Source organism: Hypanus sabinus, chromosome 14, assembly GCF_030144855.1.
Source record: "Hypanus sabinus isolate sHypSab1 chromosome 14, sHypSab1.hap1, whole genome shotgun sequence".
NCBI lineage: Eukaryota > Metazoa > Chordata > Chondrichthyes > Myliobatiformes > Dasyatidae > Hypanus > Hypanus sabinus.
Window position 1 is genome coordinate 11,226,551 of NC_082719.1, and position 19,734 is coordinate 11,246,284.

The 19,734-nt window shown below is 40.4% G+C and overlaps 1 protein-coding gene across 8 annotated transcripts in view; it reads right to left on the reverse strand.

The window, feature by feature from the left end:
- Positions 1-19,734, reverse strand: part of ndst3 (N-deacetylase/N-sulfotransferase (heparan glucosaminyl) 3) — a 595,362-nt gene that overhangs the window by 105,643 nt on the left and 469,985 nt on the right. For 7 of the 8 annotated variants that reach the window (XM_059988774.1, XM_059988772.1, XM_059988779.1 and 4 more), the window contains one exon: positions 8,093-8,180. The exons of the other annotated variant lie outside the window; for it this stretch is intronic. In XM_059988774.1, coding sequence (XP_059844757.1) covers positions 8,093-8,180 — 88 coding nt within the window. The remainder of the gene's footprint in view (positions 1-8,092; positions 8,181-19,734) is intronic. 8 annotated transcript variants of the gene reach the window in all.

A 19,734-nucleotide genomic window follows, 5' to 3' on the forward strand; every position in this document is an offset into this window, starting at 1 on the left:
AAGTCCTGCTGAAGGGTTTTGGCCCAAAAAGTCAACTGTACTTTTTTCCATAGATATTGCCTGGCCTGCTGAGTTCCTCCAGCATTGTGTGTGTGTGTGCGTGTTGCTCAGATTTCCAACAACTGCAGATTTTCTTTGTTTACAAAGTTAAAATGCTGATTAGATACTACTGTGATTCCTTGAATGAAGAAAAGGTATCAATTGGAATCATTCTGGAGCAAGTTAATTTAATAGGAAGAAGTCTGGAAAGTTCACCCTTGTCATTGCATCTTTCTTCCAGTTTTGCAAACATTGAGGATCACTTTGGCAGTAAGAAAAATATAGCCTTGTACTACTTGAAAATTAAGTACCAGGGAGAGCAACGTTTATATAAATGCACCAAGTAGTCTGTTACAAAATGCTAATAAAATAAGGCATTCATGTTGGAGGAGGAGGAAGCTGGAAGAGAAGTACGATTTAATCTGACAGCACCAGAGGAATTACTTATCAGCATAGAAACAGGCTACTCAGTCTAAATATTCAAGTATGCACAAGCCTCCTCTCTGTATACTTCACTCAGCCCTGTTCATTGTATTCTCATATACTTGGCTGACCTCCTCTTAGCTCAAAGGAGGAACTTGTGAAGGTTCACCCAAGTCCATACATCCTGCCAACAATAGTTTGATGCATCTGATTCCCTTATGCCTTCCAGTACTATCTCTTTCTTTATAAAGCATGTCTTGTAGAGTGAGATTTCTATTGGGAAGCTAAGGACACTATGGATATTTCCCCCCGATTCTCAGTCGATATTTCTCTTCTCCATGGTGACTTGGTGCACAATGTGGCAGAAATCTGTCGGTGAGCTCAATAGATTTCCAGACACCAGGAAAGCCAATCGAACTGAAAGCGTTTTTCTGCGACAGGCAATAGCAAGTCGAGGTGACTGTTCAGGGTGTGCAACAGAACATGGAAGAGATGTCCTTCTCCAACCCAAATCTCTTCACTGAGAGTAATTAATTCTACAGATGAGCTTTATTTGCCACACGTACACATCGAAACACAGTGAAATATGTTGTCTCAACAACCAACGTAGTATAAATATGTGCTGGGGATGGCATACAATGTTGCCAGGCTTCTGGTTTCAACTTAATAACTTACAAAGCGGTACGTCTATGGAATGTGGGGGGAAAGCTGAACACCCAGAGAAAACCCACATTGTCTCCGGGGGAATATACAAACTTTGTACAAACAATGTCAGGATTTCAACCACAATCACTGGTACTCTAAAGCATTATACTAGCCACTCTTGAATTTTGGAGAATTTTTTGAACTTATAGAATGTTCCAAAGCAAGATGCACCAAGCAACAAGGAACTATTTGAGGATATAATTACAAATCAGTTCAGAGATAGGCTTTTAAAGAGCATTGTACAGGAGATAAGGAAGTAAAGGGTTAGAGAATTTTTCAAAGGGACCTTCAGAGCTCTTGATCAGTGTAGGTATAGTTCCCATAATTGCTTCAGAGTGTTAGTTTTAGGGATGACTAAGAGGAATTGTATTCAGATATCCTGGAAGGCTATAAAGCTGAGGAAATTACAAAAGTAAGATGGGGCGAACCTTTGGAGTGAATTTTAAACAAGGAAGAGGATTTTAGAACCAGGGAATTCTTGAGCATAAGCCAGGGTAGGTCAGCAAGCAGACTGATGGATGAACAACACTATTGCAAGTAGAGACTGTGCAGCAGTTTTGGGTCCTCATTTATAGAAGACAAAATGAGGAAGGATGGCCAGGCAAGCAACAGAATAGTCAAAACTAGATGTAACAAATACTCTACATTGTAGAGGATTTCAGCAGCGGACACACTGAACCAAGCCTGACTTGGCAACATAGGCTGGTCTTCACTAGTCCTCGAGTTTATGGGGCTGTTATACTTAGCTTTTTACCAGAGCACTGCCCACCTTTCTCTATCTCACTTCATCAATGTCTTATCTTGTTGACCCATCTGGTAACTGAAAAGAACTATGTTCTACATGAGATTAGACCAGTTAAATGTTCAAGATGTAGCTGCGTGTGCCACTGAAAGTGCTTCAAGTAGCAATGGCTATCACTCGTAAATAAAATAAAATGTGGAATAGAAACATGCAATACAATAAGTGAAGAATGATGATGAATTAAAGAAACAGACTGCATTCTTTAAAACTATTATGCTGAACAGAGTAGTCAATGGTTCTGATGAGGAATAACAGCATTCAAGTCCTATTATAAACCTGAACTGAGGAACAAATGCAGAGGAACTTTGCTCTGCAAGTCCACCTACACCAAACAATAATGGTGTAGGATTAGTCTCCCATTCATTCCATGGGGAATGGTTACCTGGAGATTAAGCTGTACAAGTACAGCTATTTTTTTCCAATTTATTTGACTTTATTCTGACAACTTGATCATAGATTCACAACCTATTTTAATGCATTTAATTTAGTTTTTATATTTTCTAATCTTAATTATTTTAAGCATTTGACTACAAAATCTCTATTATTAAATATCTTTAAGTATCAGCGTTAATGTCAACCTCTTCCAATACATTAGACTTTGACAGGAGGTTGGAATCCAGCCCCAGCCTTGGCTTCTGTCAATGGCTACTAAGTTGTTCTGGAAGTCAAAGTTACTGCTGAGCAGGATTGGGATGCTCAGGATAACTGGAGCCATAGCTTTCTGGCTGGCTGGGGTAATATATATAACATGTCTGAGCAGTGGGCCAAATTGTGCACTCAATCTTCCACGCCTGCATCAGCTTTTCCCCTCAGGTGTAATATCTAATTCTCTTCAGAAAGATGTTACAGTGCCTACTTCCCCAACTCTATCAGATAATGCATTCTAAGTTTAAAAAGCTGCCCCATATTTCCCTGAGAATTTCCATGCTGCAGCAAATGAGGGAAATCGATTGGGTCCCAGGATGGTGTCAAGAAGTCTAGGACACAACTTTGTATTGGAGATCTGGAGGGAGAGGGTTGAGATAAAGGTTGATAGAATAAGGGTCAAGTTTAGGGCTGGTTGATTTGGGTGAGTAAGGAGGACAGTGGCTGGGAGGATTGAGCTCAGGCAGGAGCCCGACTTGAAGCATTTAATAATTAATTGCAGACCATTCTACTTAAGAAGAGAGTTCTCCTCAAGTGTTCCCAACTGCATTTTACATACCACCAAAGGCCAATGCTAAGCAGGCACTTGAGGTATTAAATACTGTGATCGGCAAACAAGAAACAGCCCACTCCAATGCTTCTCAAATCACTGACAATGACTTTAATCAGGCTTGTTAGAAGGAATCTTTGCCCAATAACCATCAGGGTATCACCTGCAGCACCAGGGGTCCCAATGCACTATACTACCATAAGGAATGCTTACTGTTTGATCCCTAGACCACACTTTGGAAAATCTGATCATTTGCCTGTCCTCCTCCTCCTGGCATACATCAGAGGCTAAAGAATAAGGCTCCAGATGTAAGGACAGCACAGAAGCAGCTGCAAGGCTATGGGATTGCTTTGAGTCGGTAGACTGGGCTGTGTTCAAGGAGTCACAGGATCTGAACAAATACACCATATCTGTTACAAACTTCATATCAAGTCCTAGATGAGTGTGTCTCCACAAAATCATTCAGTCTGCCCCTGAATGAACCAAGAGATCCAGAATAAACTGAGGGCCAGATCAGTGGCATTCATCTCTGGCGACCAAGCAGGGTCCAGGCATGATCTCCAGAAAGACAACTGGCAAGTGAAGTGGCCATTCCAGTCAAAATTCAAATCACTGAAGGATGCCCAACAGCTGTGGCTTGAATACTATCATTTCCTACAAAGTGAAACAAGGTGACACATGTGAAAACAAGGTTTTACTCCCAGATGACCTAAATGCCTTTTATGCTTGATAGACTGTCAAAGCATGGAGGCACCTTCATGAACTCCCACAGCCCTCAATGACACTTTGAATTCAACCCCTGAGGCCAACATGACAGCATTCTTCAGGAGGATGAGCCCATGGAGAGTATCCGTCCTAGATGGGATACGCGGCTGAGTACTAAGCACTGTACTGATCATCTGGCTGGAGTGTCCATTGAGATCTTTAACCTCTCGCTTCGACAGTCTGAGGTACCCACCTGCTTCAAGCAGGCTTCAATTATCCAAGAAGAGCATGGTAACCTGCCTCAATGATTATCATCCAGTAGCACTTATATCCACTGTACTTTGAGAGTTTGGTGATGAAATATATCAACTCCTATCTGAAAAGTGACTTGGATCCACTCCCATTTAACTACCAGTTCAAAAGGTCCACAGCAGATGCCATCTCATTGGCTTTTCATTCAACCCTGAAGCATCTGGATAATGAGGAGTTTTTTGAGGAAGTTACCAGAAAAGTGGATGTTGTCCATATGGATTTTAGCAAGGCACTAGACAAGTTCCCGCATGGGAGTCTGGTCAAGAGGTTCAGTTGCTCAGCATTCAGGATGAGGTAGTAAATTGGATTAGAAATTGGCTTTGTAGGAGAAGCGAGAGAGTGGTAGTAAAGGTTTGCCTCTGAGTGGAGGCCTGTGACTAGTGGTGTGCCACAGGGATCAGTGCTGGATCTTTTCTTGTTTGTATTCTATGTCAATGATTTGGATGATAATGTGGTTAAGTGGATTAGCAAATTTGCGGCCAACACCAAGACTGGGGGCGTATTAAACAATGAGGAAAGCTATTGTGGCTTCCAGAGGGATCTGCATCAGCTGGAAAAATGGCAGATAGAATTTAATGCAGACAAGTGCAAAGTCTTCCACTTTATTAGGACCAACCAGGATAGGTATGATACAGTGAATGGTACGGCACTGAGGAGTGTGGTAGAACCAAGGGATTGAGGAAAACAGGTCCATAATTCATTGAAAGTGCTGTCACAGGCAGATAAGGGTCATAAAGAAAACTTTTGACCTTCATAAATTAATGCACTGAGTAATGAAGACAGGATTTTTTGTTGAAGACGTTGGTGAGGCCTAATTTGGAGTATTCTGTGCAGTTTTGGTCACATACGTACATGAAAGATGTAAGCAATGTTGAAAGAATGCAGAGAAAATTTACAAGGATGTTTCCAGGTCTGGAGGACCTGAGTTATAAGGAAAGATAGAATATGTTAGGACTATATTCTTTAGAACTTAGAAGATCGAGAGGAGATTTGATAAAGGTATTCAAAATCATGAGGGGTACAGATAGAGTAAATGCAAGCAGGTTTTTTCCCCTGAGGTTGGGTGGGACTACAACCAGAGGTCATGGGTTAAGGTGAAAGGTGAGAAGTTTAAGGGAAATATGAGGGAAAACTCAGAGGGTCATAAAGAGTGTGGAATGAACTTCCAGCATGAGTGGTCCACGCAAGCTCGATCTTAACAAAGTTTGGATAGGTACATGGATAATAGGGGTATGGAGGGCTATGGTCCTGGTGCAGGTCATTGGGAGAAGGCAGCTTGTGGTTTTGGCATCGACTAGATGGGCTGAGGGGCCTGTTTCTGTGCTGTGCTTCTCTATGACTTCTGGATACTCTTCATTACCTACAGCTCAGCATTCGATGCTATCAGCCCCTCAAAACTCATCAGTAAGCTTCAAGATCTCAGACTCCTTACCTCCTTATGCAATTGTATCCTCTGTTTTCTCACTTGCAGAACACAGTCAGTTCGGATTGGCAACAATCACCATCGACACGGGTGCACCACAAGCCTGTGTGCTTAGCTCCTAGCTCTACTTGCTTTGTACATATGACTGAGGCTAAGCACAGCTCCAAGGACATATTTAACACAAAGTACACTGCAGATGCTGTGGTTAAATCAACACGTACAACACACTGGTGGAACTCAGCAGGTCAGGCAGCATCCGTGGAAATGAGCAGTCAGTGTGTCGGGCCGAGACCCTTTGTCACGACATGACTGCTCGTTTCCACGGATGCTGCCCGACCCACTGCGTTCCTCCAGCGAGGACATATTTAAGTTTGCTGACAGTCATTGATTGAATCAAAGGTGCTAAAAAATCTGCATATGGGAGGGAGATTGAAAACCTGGCTGAGTGGTGCCACAACAACAATCTTTTACCCAATGTCAGCAAGACCAAGGAGCTGCTTATTGACTTCAGAAGGAGGAAACCTTCTTGAGTCAGTCCTCATCAGAGAAATCAGGTGGAGAGGGTTCCCTACTCTAAATTCCTCAGACTTAACATTTTAGATGATTTGACCTGAGTGCCATTAGAAAGAAAGCACAGCAGCGTCTCTATGTTCTTAAAAGCTTGTGAAGATTCAGCGTGTCATTTAAAACTTTGACAATCTTCAACAGTCGTGTGGTGGAGAGCATACGGTCTGGTTGCATCATAACCTGGAATTGAAACCACATCGCTGTTGCATGGTAAATCCTACAAAAAGTAGTGGTTATGGCCCAGTCCATCATGGGTAAAGCCCTCCGCACTATTGAAAACATTTACAGGAAAGCAGCATCCATCATCAAGGATCCCCACCTTCCAAGCCATGCTGCCTTCTCACTGCTGCCACCAGGGAGGTGGTACAGGAGTCTCAGGACCCAGGTTCAAGAAAAGTCATTACCCCTCAACCATCAGCCTCTAGAGTCAGAGAGAAAGAGGCTGCAGAACTTTACTCAACTTCACTCACCTCATCACTGAACTATTCCCACAACTTATAGACTTACTTTCAAGGACACCTTATCTCATGTTCTTGATACTTGTTCCTTGCATGCTTAGATAGATAATTTATCTATTTATCATTTTTTCTCTGTCTTTGTATTTATAAAATTATTGTTTTTTGCACACTGGTAGATCATTGGGCGTGGTTTATCATTGATTCTACTGTGTTTCTTGTATTTACTGTGAATGTCTGCAAGAAAATGAATCTCAGGGTTGTATATGGTGACATTCTTTTTGATAATAAATTTACTTTTGAAATTTGCACTTGAGCACCTCTGAATTTTCTGCTTGCTAACTCTTGAAACGTACATTCTTTCTTCTAACAGAACTTAATTATTCAATACAATCTTTCCTGGACCAACCAATTTCTAATCAATTCAGTTATTACTATTTTGTCTTTATTATTGATACAATATCATATTCTATCCGCTGATATGAAGCTGCAGCTTACCAATGTGATTTACATATATGTACTTCATATCCAACAGAAACAGCTTCATATTTGTTCTATTCATTCTTTAAATTTCTATCTCTATTTTACTTGTGTGCTATTTGCTTTACCTAGTTGTTGGTGCATTTTTATTCTCCTCTCCGAGTATTCATCCAAGGTGTTCATGTCCATACTTAAACAAGCAAATGATAGTAATTTACTTCCCATTAAGTTCACTTACGGCACTTGTCTCAGCACTGAACCGTCTCCGTAGCTGTAGGCTCAGGGTCTCTGTGGTTCATGTTCTGTGTATTATTTGTTCATTATTTTTGGTTGTTTGCATAATTTGTTCTTTTTTCACATTTTGGATATTTCAAGGTCTTTGTTCTTTTTTTTGTGGATTCTACTGTATTTCTTTGCTTTGTGTCTGCCTGCGAGGAGATGAAGCTCAAGGCTGTATATGATATGCATACATTGATAATAAATGTACTTTTAACTTTGTAAATTAGCATTTGCTCTGAAATGTCCTGCCTGCTTGTTGAATTCAGGAAAACAGAAGTTCCTTTTCCAGAAGAAGTGGGAAATTGTTCTCCATAAAGACATTTTAGAAGACGTTTGATAAACATGAGGGAAAAAGGAATAGAATATGGTGATGGGAATGAATTGAAGAACTGTGAGAAGGAGATTGTGTAGAACATAAAAACTAGCTTGGAGCAGCTAGGTTGAATGGCCTGCATTTATGCTATAAATTCTGTAACTGCATCCTATATTTCTGCTCAACTCCTTTTAATGTCTGCTCACAATCCATCTTCCCAACAATTTTCAGTCACATCCCTTAAATCTCCAACCATGTTCTTGTGCCCATTTGATCTTTATCTTCTTTTATTTCTCTTTTCTTTAGCGTCTTCTGAAAATAACACCTTTGCTTGGTCATAAGCTCATTTTAGGTTTACAAAAACAGTTGAACTCTATTTGCTGTACATTCTCACCTGTATGGTAGAATTTTCCGGAATATCCAAGATTGAAGGTAAAGTTCGAAACCTGGGTTCGTAATAGATTTTGAGTTTCAAGTAATGCCTATAAAAGATAAATTGCAACATGATTGCGGGAGTTTAAGGTCTTCTAATATGATATATTTGAACATAATGCTGAAAATGACTGTCACATTCATTTTATACTCTTGCCAATGGAGGAAAAAGCAGTGAATGGCAATTTATATTTTTAATTCCATCTAATGAAAGTCACATGATACCACACATTTCATTTTAGAAGTACTCATTACACTAACAAGCTCCAAAAACAAAACATAGAGATATGTAACGTGGTTTGTACAAGGAATTTTAAACAAGGTGATGTTGCAGTTGATAAATTGAGTAGGCCTGATCTCCATTAATGCATGGTATATAGTAAAAGATGAAAGCAAAGATGATGGTGAACTGTATATCTACAGCGTGAGAAAAAATTTCATTTCCAACTGATCATCTACTTTTCTAGTACCAGTTGGTTGTTAGCCGTGGAAAATGGATCAATGGCTTTGTAATATCAATTCACAATCTTACGTAATTTCTCACTAACCTTTCTTTCGCTGTCTTACTTTCAGAACTCTTTCGTGAGCTGCGTTCACTATTCCATGAAAATGTAAAGGTAATTTAGATATACATACACCTACACATATGTATCTCTTGCTCTCCTGCATTTCAGAATTTTGAAGTGACCACTCCCTTCCCTACTTCTCTACTTACCTCTCCCACCACAAGCAAGCACTTCATTTCTCAATAACCTTTCTATTCATTCATAGGAGACAAATTATCTGTCTGTTTATCTCTCCCTATCCCCCCAACTAGGTTCCTAAACCATCTTTCCACATGAATCAGCAATTCAACCACATTTCTTCTCACCTATGTACTGTTTTTGGTGCTTATAAGATGTCTCCTATCCATTGGAGAAAACCAATATTGTCCATGACTTCTTTGAAGAGCTCTTGTGATTTATCTGTATGAAGACCCTGAACTTTCTGTTGTCTGCCCTTTTAATTTGCCATATTATTCCCTTGCTTACCTCTCTGTTTGTAGTCTTCTGCAATAATGAGGCCTAATGTAAGTTAGCAGAATCTCATCTTCTGGTTTGGCCTTAAAGACTCAATATCATTTTCCCATCGGTATAATAACAGAACAATTTATCCATCTGTGATATTGGCTCATTTTTTCACTTACCAATAGCAGTGCTGAATTTCACAATTTTAGATTTCTTTGCCTCTGTTCTACCTCCTTAACAGCCCTTGTGAATACATCAATTAGCTGACCTCATTAGCAGCTTGTTAAGTTCAACCCTAGCCTCCCTCTGTGAGAGATATTCCCTTTGCTCTATCCATCTCTCCTGCATCCTGTGACTCTTCCTCTGCTTTCAGAGTTCTGAACTCCATTGCTTTTTCACATACAATGCCTGACCCGCTGAGTGCTTTGCATTTTCTGTTTTTAATTTGAGAATTTAAATGGCTTAGTTTCATTGGGTATGTTCTAATCAATTTTAATCACTTTGGATCAGTGTCTGTTGCTCCCTCCAGTGGGAGATGCATTCCATCAGCTTCTCAGAAGGAAGGAGAAAGCAAAAGAGGACTGGCCAGCTTTTGAAATGTTGTTACATGCAGAGGATACTGCTGTGTACATCTGAAGGATTTTAAAGCATTTAATTAAGGAGCAGAGTGTGTCACTATCTGCCACTGCACGTAGCTCAATTATACTACTGAAACAAACCTGGTAGATAGAAACAATCTCTCTTGACAATTCCATTCCCTTGCCATTGACCCAGCACTTTTACACACCACTGTTACACATTCCTCTTTTCCTTTCCTTATTGCATCCTTTCACACCATCTTGTCAAGTCCAGCTATGACTCAGGTCTCTGAGGGGTATACACTAACATTAAATCGCAGAGCTCCTGGATATGCTCACGCATATTCTTAGGTTATTAAGTGAGAGGGCATAAGCACCCCTAATGTATGCGACCACCACAGTGATATGTAGGAGTAGGGTAGAAGCCTGTCCTTAAGTTTCTTTGCCCTTGCACATTTCCAATCCTTTCACAATCTTCAAATATCTCAAAGGACTTTCTAGTAGGTTAGAAGCTTCTGAGTTATAGTCACTAGAGAAGAAAATTAGCACCTAATGTCAATGCAAAGCCTTCAACAAATAGGAATGAGGTAGCTTGCCTTCAGTTGCTTCTGCTGAATATGCAAATTAACAAGCATATTTTCAGCTTCTTTTACAAAGATTAGTCTGATATTATGGAATGAATTTCAGCACAAGTTATTTACGTATGAATATTAGCCAAGGCTTCAGGAAGAAGGCACCTAGCTTTCACTGAATAAGCTTCTGGGGACTGAGAGTACAGAAAAATTGTAGGGTGGAAACATACAATATGCTTATTTCACAACCACTGATACTGAGTTAGGGGCTTAGGAGGCTGGTCTGACAAGATAACACAATGACATGAAGATTTTACCATACTTCTTGCTCTGTGGTTGGAGGACAATAAGAAGTGGTAATGGTTTCCCTTAAATTTAAAATGCCTCAGCTGTTTCATTTGCGAAAACCCACACAGGTGACCCCAATGCTGCAAGATGATTCCAAAGTTTTGAACATGTCGGCCAATGCAGTTGCTTTGAAGCTGCCGGAGTATTTGGTTTGTACAAGCCGAGGCCCAACTCACGCTGTGAGAAAACCTCGGGTGACACCATACTTAGTAGCGTTGCTCAGTAGTCCCACCTGACCACAAAAAAATGTCTTACACTGAAAATTCAGCTATTTATTCCAGATTTTTGAACTATTGCGCCAGATGCTCTTCTTGCCCAGCTTAGGGGATGCTAGGCCTTCGGAGCTAATGGACTACATGCTGTCTCTCCTGGGAAACCACTATCCTTGTTTTTTATATTAAACAACTCTTTATGCAGCAATGCCAGCACAAGTTTGCATAGCCCTTGCTAATGCACCCACGAACAACTATAGGAGTTTGCTAAAACGGCCGATAATCTACATTCAGCCAGGTGGAGGTTTATCATCCCTCCTCCTTTCCCTGCCTCAATAAGCCTGGTCAGCAGGGCCTACCACACACACATGTCCATGGCTGGGAAACAGACGATGGTGGGTCTGTGCTCTTACCACGCTCGCTTGGTACCAACGCTGGGAAGCGCTGACCACCTTCCAGCTTCCACAGCGCAGGGACATCAGAGGTCTTTGAACACTGGGTTCCAGCTGCCGAGGTTGAGTACTGTTCATTGTGGATACTCTTTCAGGCAACGCTTCTTGTGTGACACGGGTGCTCAAGTGAGTGTGCTGCCAGGATTGCCTATTGATCAGAACAGCTCCAAAAGAGGACCTATAGTTGTCCGTGGCTGAGTTGGTCCATAGAATGCTATTGTAAGTACCAGGTGATTTTATTTCTGACACCTGGTCAGTCTCTCAAGTGTTCCACCCTCCTCAGTAAATTCAATTCCTTTGCACCTATTCCTACCTCCCACTCCCGGACCTACACTCCGACTCATTCGGTTTCATGATAAACACCAACATTCCCATAGGCTTCCTTGCGATGGCCCATCCACATTTTGGAACGGAGAGAAAAGACTTTTTTCGTAGGAGGGGTATACCTCAATGTATTTCGGCAGATCACCTTAAACTGTCAGATGAGCCAGAGGCACCTACTGTTACTCCACCCAAGGAACATAGGACCCGAGCCGGGAAGCTCCGGTCAGGCTCACAACGCTGGTATTCGTGAATTCTGGTGGGACCTGTGCAGGTAATGTGAGGGGTGGAACATAATTCACAACTACCAACATTGAGTTGGGGGTTTAAGAGGCTGGTCTGACGTGATGTTTTTACCGTGCTTTTGGTTCTGTGTTGGGAGGACAATAAAGGAGCTGTAACTGTTTTCCTTAAACTTAAACTGCCTCTGCTGTTTGTTTTGCGGATACCTACAACACCCTCAGTTAAACATTGTTGAAAGGTATCACTTAAAATACAGTTGAGTTGGTTATTTCAGCATTACCAAGGAGAATACATAAGTGCACTTTATCAATAAACAATGATATTCAACAGTCTCCTGGTTACATGAGATAGATACACATTTCTCTCATGAAAAGTATCAGTTCAAACATCTCAAACTGATCCACTGTACAGGCAAAGTGCCTACCTTTATATATAATTCAATGACAGTGAATTCTGGTTAACTGGGCAACTGGGTAATCAGAGCAGCCAATTATTTGGAATAATGCCTAAAGAACAAAAAACAGGATTTCCTCTGTTTATTTGGGATACTGTGCTGTACAGTTGGAACAGGAGACTGTTGCCAAACAGTTTCTAACTAGCATCAGTCACATGCATTTGTGCGGCTGTTAAACACAACAGTGTGCTTCGAGCAAACACTATTTAAGTAGGATCAGTTGCATGTGTTTGTGTTCAAAAAGCAGTGAATTTTGTCGCTGATAGCTGTGAAGAAATAAGCAGTAAGACAATTCAGAACTATTTTGCTTACTCCAGTTTCAAACATTCAGGTTTGGAGATGACAATGAAACAATTTCACTACTTCAGCAAGCAAGAAACTATGGGAAATTTGCAGGTATCGACAATCATCCTGAAAGTTACAATGAAAATGAAGATCTTGAGGATGCAATCAACAACAGCATTGTATGAAGGCAGTCCATTATCTGCACAAGATGTCTGTGCTGATTTTGTTTATCTACAATCAAAAGAACGCAACACAGATGGATTCCTCAGTCGATAAGTACTAGGAATTAATACACAGTATTGCAGCAGTATTTGCAGTGTTCTAATTTGTTCTGTATTTCATTTAAATAGACAATTTGTTACTCAGTTTGTCTTTTTTTATACCTTTTTAACTATTTTCATGAAACTTCAGCTAATTGGGCCAAAATGTCCTGTCCAGATGTGCCCCAATTAATCACAATCCGTTGTGGTTTAATTGAACAGATGTAGACATTCACAGAGGTGATAATCTGCATTTGCTCTCTCTGCTACAACTGTGCAATTTTTACATGCATCATTGGTGGAGGTACCCTGATCTTTCCTTTAAACAGCTACTTCTAAGAAGTTTGCATTTGATTTTAGTATTGGAAAATTTCAAGATGCCCTTGAAGCAGTTTTCTCATGTGACATTAGTTGTGCCTTTGTTTTTTAGGACAACTATGGATGTTGCATCCCAACTGTTAAATTCAGTAAGTACGCAAACCAGCACAGTACAATATGGAGAAAAAGCTGTTGCCCATGCAGCAGACTCCCCCTCTCCATGGGCTGATGATTCCAAAAGAATGGCAGTTTGACACCAGCAGCATCACAAGAGTTGCCAGTCAGCACTGAACTCAATGTAGGTCTGCCACAGGGACTCCAGCTCTGGATTTTTCCTCAGCGTTTACTCCCAAAGCCTTCCCCATGAGTGGGTTTGGCTGGAAGGCAGTGGAGCTTTGAAATCACAGCTTTCCTTCTCCTAGATGAGCTGCCAACTATGGCTGACAAACACGTCTGCCTGAAGCAACTGGCTGTAAGGTGCAAGTAACCCACCTTTGCCCTTTCTGCCAGTAGAAATGGTTCCGCCAGTTGTGGTAGCTAAGCTACGGTGAAGACCAGGAGCAGAATTTGGTTGTCAGAGGCTATCTGAGATGCATGCCACTGACAGCATTCAATAGGTAGTGGAAGCTTATTCCCACAACCCCACCCCTCGCTGTAACAACTGGAGGAACCCATTTGACATTGGTCAATGACAATCAATTTCAGGGTATAGTAAATAAGAATTTCTTTATAGTTTCTGCACTTGTTATTCAATATTTATTAATACAATATTATTAGGTAAGAATGCAAGTCCACGTCATTATTATCATATCATGGACAGTTTGAAATCCAAGACTGACCATTGTCCTAGAAAATATATACTGAAGGAAAGCCATATCTAACAATAAGTGTTTTGATTCATGTTGCTGCCAGCCATATCATAAACATGTAATTGGCCAGTTATCTTCAACATCAGATTCTATTTATGCTATGTCAAAACAGCCTGCAAAATTGTTAATGTGCCTCAAGAAAAGTGCTGACTAAATTATCAAATTGAAATCAAATGGGATAATGTGTCAAATGAGCTTTCATAAACGCTAGCTCCACACAGCTTGAGACCCATAAATTGATGCCATTAAAAAGCATTACCATCTCCATTCGCGTGTGTTTACATAAAAGAAACATGTGCAAAGATATTTTTGTTATCTGTAGAGCAAAACTCATGTCAACCTATTACTTTGTATGTATGAGGACAAAGGAATCAGCATTTCAAAGTTGGAATTACTATGCAAATTGAATCCAGCTGGAGCAAAATACAACTTAAAAACTCCTTAAAATCTATCCATAAAGACTCCACGTATCCAATTTTAGCGAGGTTGATACATTAGACCATCTTTGGCCGAAATGATACAATAATCTTCTTGTCACTAAGAATCTTAAGTAAAGGCTCTATGTTCAACACGTAAGCTGAGAAATAATGGAATCTGGAAGCAGTGTTTCAATAATACCAGATTTTGGGGAGTAGAGCCAAAGGTTTGAAAAGTTTTGAGATTGGGGAAAAAGTTTGATTTAAGGACACAAGCTGCTCATTATGATGAAAGTAAGAGGAGAATTGCTTGTACATGGCACGTTTGAAAATAAAGGAAATAAAGAATCCAATAGAGCACTGGCCATTGTGGTATATTTTAATAGGGAACAAGAACGTGACAGAAGAAACCAGGCTTTCTAGAAGTACATTGACACTGTAGGAAATAATCAATGCACACAAATTACAGGTTTGGGGTTGAAGAATCACTGGCTTGCAACATACATCTTCATACTCTGTCAACAAGATCAAAAACATTACCTTTACCTTTAACTGTATATAAACACCAGCTGGACACATATCTTCCACAATGTAATAATGTTCTGTTACTTTTATTCAGAGCTCCTTGTAGAATCGCCATTGCACTTAACAGCTAATTGTAAATAAGCAAATTATGAACTTACCGAACAGTGAACCTTCTGAGTCAATTTTGTGCACTACTGTTGTTATTAGAAGGCTAATGCTTCCAATTCAACATTTTTGTGCATCCCTGATTATTACAATAGAGTTGTGTCCATATGCACTGCTAATCCCACAGGCAGGTCACTTAATCAGCATGCTAGGATTTCTACCCACATCATCAGAAACATACATGGACACACATTCCTCAAGAAGACAGTGTTTTGTTGCTAACTTACTAGTGCGTGAGGACTGATAAACAGATAAAATGGCTTGTTTCTTTGAAATTTCCAGTTGAATGACACTTTGGACTGGTCTATTTTGAATGTTGGGGAAGCTGTAACCTTGCACTGGCCGGGTATTTGCTTCTGCATCTCAGTGTGTTCTGTTTGTAGCTATAATGCTTTACTAGTTACAGTAAAGTTTGAAGTTATGGTGATCGTGTTGCCAATCATAAAGGAAAAAGCCTGAAGTCCAGAATGGTTGCTTTTGATTCCTGCACGCCCATCCTTACCTGGCTAGGGACAGGTGACATGCCTTGTGGCATCTATACAACCATGAGCAGCTCGGGCACCTCCAAATGTCCTTAAACCATGACACCGTAGTTCCAGCCCCATCTGACAATGCTCCATTGCCACTTTTAATAGTTTTTGTCCCTGATATTCAGAGTCATTCATCAACTAACAATAAAGTAAATAGTTACTTTCAAATAAAAACAAATTAAAAACATACAGGCCGTGTGGAACAAAGAAAAACATTCAATGAGGGTAATATGTTATTTTTAAAGTTGCCTCTTTGCCTCCTAACCAAAATGCCTACGAACACCACTTAAATGAAGATTGTCTTAAGATCTAAGACCATAAGACATGGGAGCATAATTAGGCCATTCAGCCCATAAAGCCTGCCCCACCATTCCATCATGGCTGATCCTGGATTCCGTAACTTGGGCCCTGTATAAGCCCAAAACCGAGCTCCACCAGAGGACATCACTTGATGTGCAATAGAGCCTTAAGACAGATTTGGTCAGCTTCCTGAATCTGTCAGTAAGTCTGAAACCACACCACCTATTGTCACAGCCTAGGTGGACATCAGTATGAATAGCTGATGCAGGCATTTCCATTCAGAGATACTAGTCACAGCTAGGAGCATTTGACCTAATAGATTTTGTAAAGCTTATTATATATATGCTCCTGCTCTTCCTTTAGTCATCGAAAATTTCACGAATATTTAAATGTCGCGTCTCATTGTAATATATTTGGAATAATGGACAGTGTGTCTGCAATAAAATAAAGCCAAAATGTAAGAAAACTACTTTTCTACAAATCAATACAAAATTACAACAATTCATGCTGTTAGAATTTATACATGAATATTTTTAAACATATTTCAAAAAAACAATAGAAAAGGAAGGAAAATCCATTGGGGACTTCTAATTACATTCCAGTAATTTCTCAGAACTGAACTCCTGTGGTACAGAACAGTTTATGCTGTAAGTCCTGACTTAAGATTCTGTAAATGAGCCATAATGTTTATAATTTAAAATGCAAACCTTGTGGATATCAGATCTGGAGATTAACAATTACCTCAATTGATTTGCCAAGACACAATTGTGTAAAGACTGTCGCTGTCCTGCCGGTCACTCCAAACATGTAAATACGGGACCAGCACTGATCAATTTTTTTTGCAAAAATCAGATGCAGCTATAATATATCGGCTGACTTTTAATGACTCTGAAGCTTTGTATGATGAGAGAAAACATCATGAAGTTGAGTGCAATGATCAGTGTATGACTTCCAGCCATCCATTCCCTGAAAAGCTCAGCATGATGCAAATTGAACTCCAGTTGTGTGCCCTAATACCATGCTCAAACGACTTGTTGAATGATCTTCAAGCTTTCCTGACCAGCTCTCAAAACATAAATCCCATGTCTCTTACTTTTTATAAGAAAGGAGTTTAACACTTCTTTTAGTTTCTCTCGATAAATAGGTCCTGACATGTACCAGTTTAGCTCCTTTCAGGCAATGTGGCTGTCATTTTAAGGGACATTGAATGTGAGAACTTAAGGATTTAGAGAAGTAAGTACTCCTTTATGCTGCAGCTGCATGGTATCAGTCTTTATTAGCATCTTCCGAGGGCACAGCCAGGCAGCATCTAATTTGGTAATGCAGTGATGAAACTCCTTCCAGAAAACCAGGGTTTCAAGGTTATCTAGGTGCTTGTGGTACAAAGCAGTACATTAGAGTTAATTTTCTAACTTCATTTGCATTTGAGGAAGTTGCTTTTGAGGTATGCACATTGAAAACTCAGAAAATTAGCATTCAGTGAGTGAGCAACACCACAACAAAAGGTAATCTGTAGATGTTGGAAATCCGAGCAACACACACAAAATGCTGGAGGAACTCAGCAGGCCAGACAGCATCAATGGAAACGAGTACAGTTCACATTTCGGGCCCAGACCCTTCATCAACAACATATATATGATATCCTGAAAAAAACTCCCTGAACAATTTTTTTTCAGGCATAGCAAAGTCCAAAAGACACGAAAAAATCAAAAGGAACAGAGTTAAATTAGAAGTAAAGTACAGTTGTTAAAATCCTTTGTCACTGTATTGGAGGTAGCTAATTTTAAAGAGTTGGAAAGGTTGCTCAGCACATGAAAGTAATCCAATATCCCTGGATGGTTAACATTTCTACACTTCATCACACCATGTGTTGATCCCTAATTTGGCAAATATTAAGTTTCTTCCTTTATCTCCAAGAAAAGAAGGTCAGTTGTCTTGCTTTTCAGCAGAAATATTTTGGGTTTCCTACCATGAATATGGTGGAAGAACTGGAAAAACAGAACTGGAAAAATAGGATAAACTGCTGAAGACGGCTAACAGTACCATATACCGGGGGTTTAACCATGGAAATGTATAACCAGCTTTTACTGTACATCCTACTTATAAAATATCAAGTCAACCATTATTATAAGAAACTATTGAGGAAAATTTATGAAACGGCATCATCTTAGCATGCAGAAATCTGCCGCAACTATGGGCGAAATGTACAACTATTACTAACCAATCTTCCGGTAAGATGGCAGTGTGTTTGGACACAGCGACCACTCAGTGGCCAACCAAAAGTCTTTTTTTCTTTGTTAAATGTTTTTGATGATCGCAGGATTATATCGTACTCCAACAACTTCGAGTGCAGCAGGTCTACTGCATCAGTGAGCTGCTCATTGATTAGAGTAGCTAGTGAGTGTGTTGGGAGGAGGATCTGGCTGGTATATTGGTGGAGTAGCCAGCCGGCAGATCGGAGAAGGATCAGGCTGGTGCATTGGTGGGGGAGTCAGCCAGCAGGTCAGAGAAGGAGCTGGCTAGGGTGTTGAAGGACCCAGCTGGGGTATCAGAGGAGCTGGCCGGGAGGTTGGAGGAGCCGCACTGGGATTGGAGGAACTGGCCTGGGTGCAGACTGTGTTGCTGCCTGCTGCTCAAAGGCATTGGAGTTGGTGCGTGAAGGCAGCATGCAGGGTAACCGTGGGTGATAGTCTTGGACATTTTTCCTATGTGATTGCAAGACCATTGATAAGGTAAGATGCTGTAGGCCTGTTTTCCTTGTTTTCTGGTGAGACAGGTGGCGTGGGAGCTGCGTAGCCTTGGTTGTAGCAAGGACTAGGCCTCAAGCTGCAGGATTAACTGCTGCTGCAGTCCAGGTGTGGAGATGGAGGTGTTGTAGCATTGGGGGCTTGTCTCTCCTGTCGGCGCTGCCCTCCAGTGTTCGATGGGCAGAATGACAGGCTGGATTGTCCGGAACTTTACAATCAATTTGCAGGACAAGTCACTCAGGATCTTGGACTATATACATGTCTTTTATTTGTGTGACAATTTTTTTGCTTGCTATTTTAAATGTGTACCTTGGCTTCAATGAAAAGCAGTTTGGAAGGCTGTTTTGGTCAGTTGTATCCATGTATGGTTGAATAATAATTAAACTTTATTTGATTTGATTTTAGTGATGCTTGAATATTTAATGTACTGAATAAAGACAAGATGTAATAGGGAAAAAGTGCCAAAGATTCCTGATGATGTCGTAGGAAACCATGTTGGCCAGTTTGCTGTGGGTCACTGTGTAGACTGGGAAACAGGCAAATAGGCACAGTTTGACATTTTGTTTTAGCTAGAAGGTCGTCAAAGAACAATTTGATGCACAAGCAACTTAGTGTTCAGGCAGCAATTACAGAACAGGCAAAATAACAAGTAGATATCATCAAATTATAATCAACTCAGCAAGATGCTGCCCTTTAACATTCATTACAGGGAATTAAGTAGAGTTTACTGCGTAGAAACATGTTGTGAAACAGGAGGTAGTTCTGAGCATCTTAATTCTTCACTAGAATTATTATACCTGTTATGTGGCTTTCTTTTCCCTGCATTTTTATTCATATCACTTGTTGGAGGCCTCATCCTGGAAAATGCTGCAAATCCATGCTTGGTGCACCCATGCTAAGTGAACTCTGTGCACATATGGTCCATTTCATACTGCAACAGTACTTGCATGATTTTTTACTAGCAACTCTCTTGTTGAAGGGAAACACTCTCAATATTTCCTC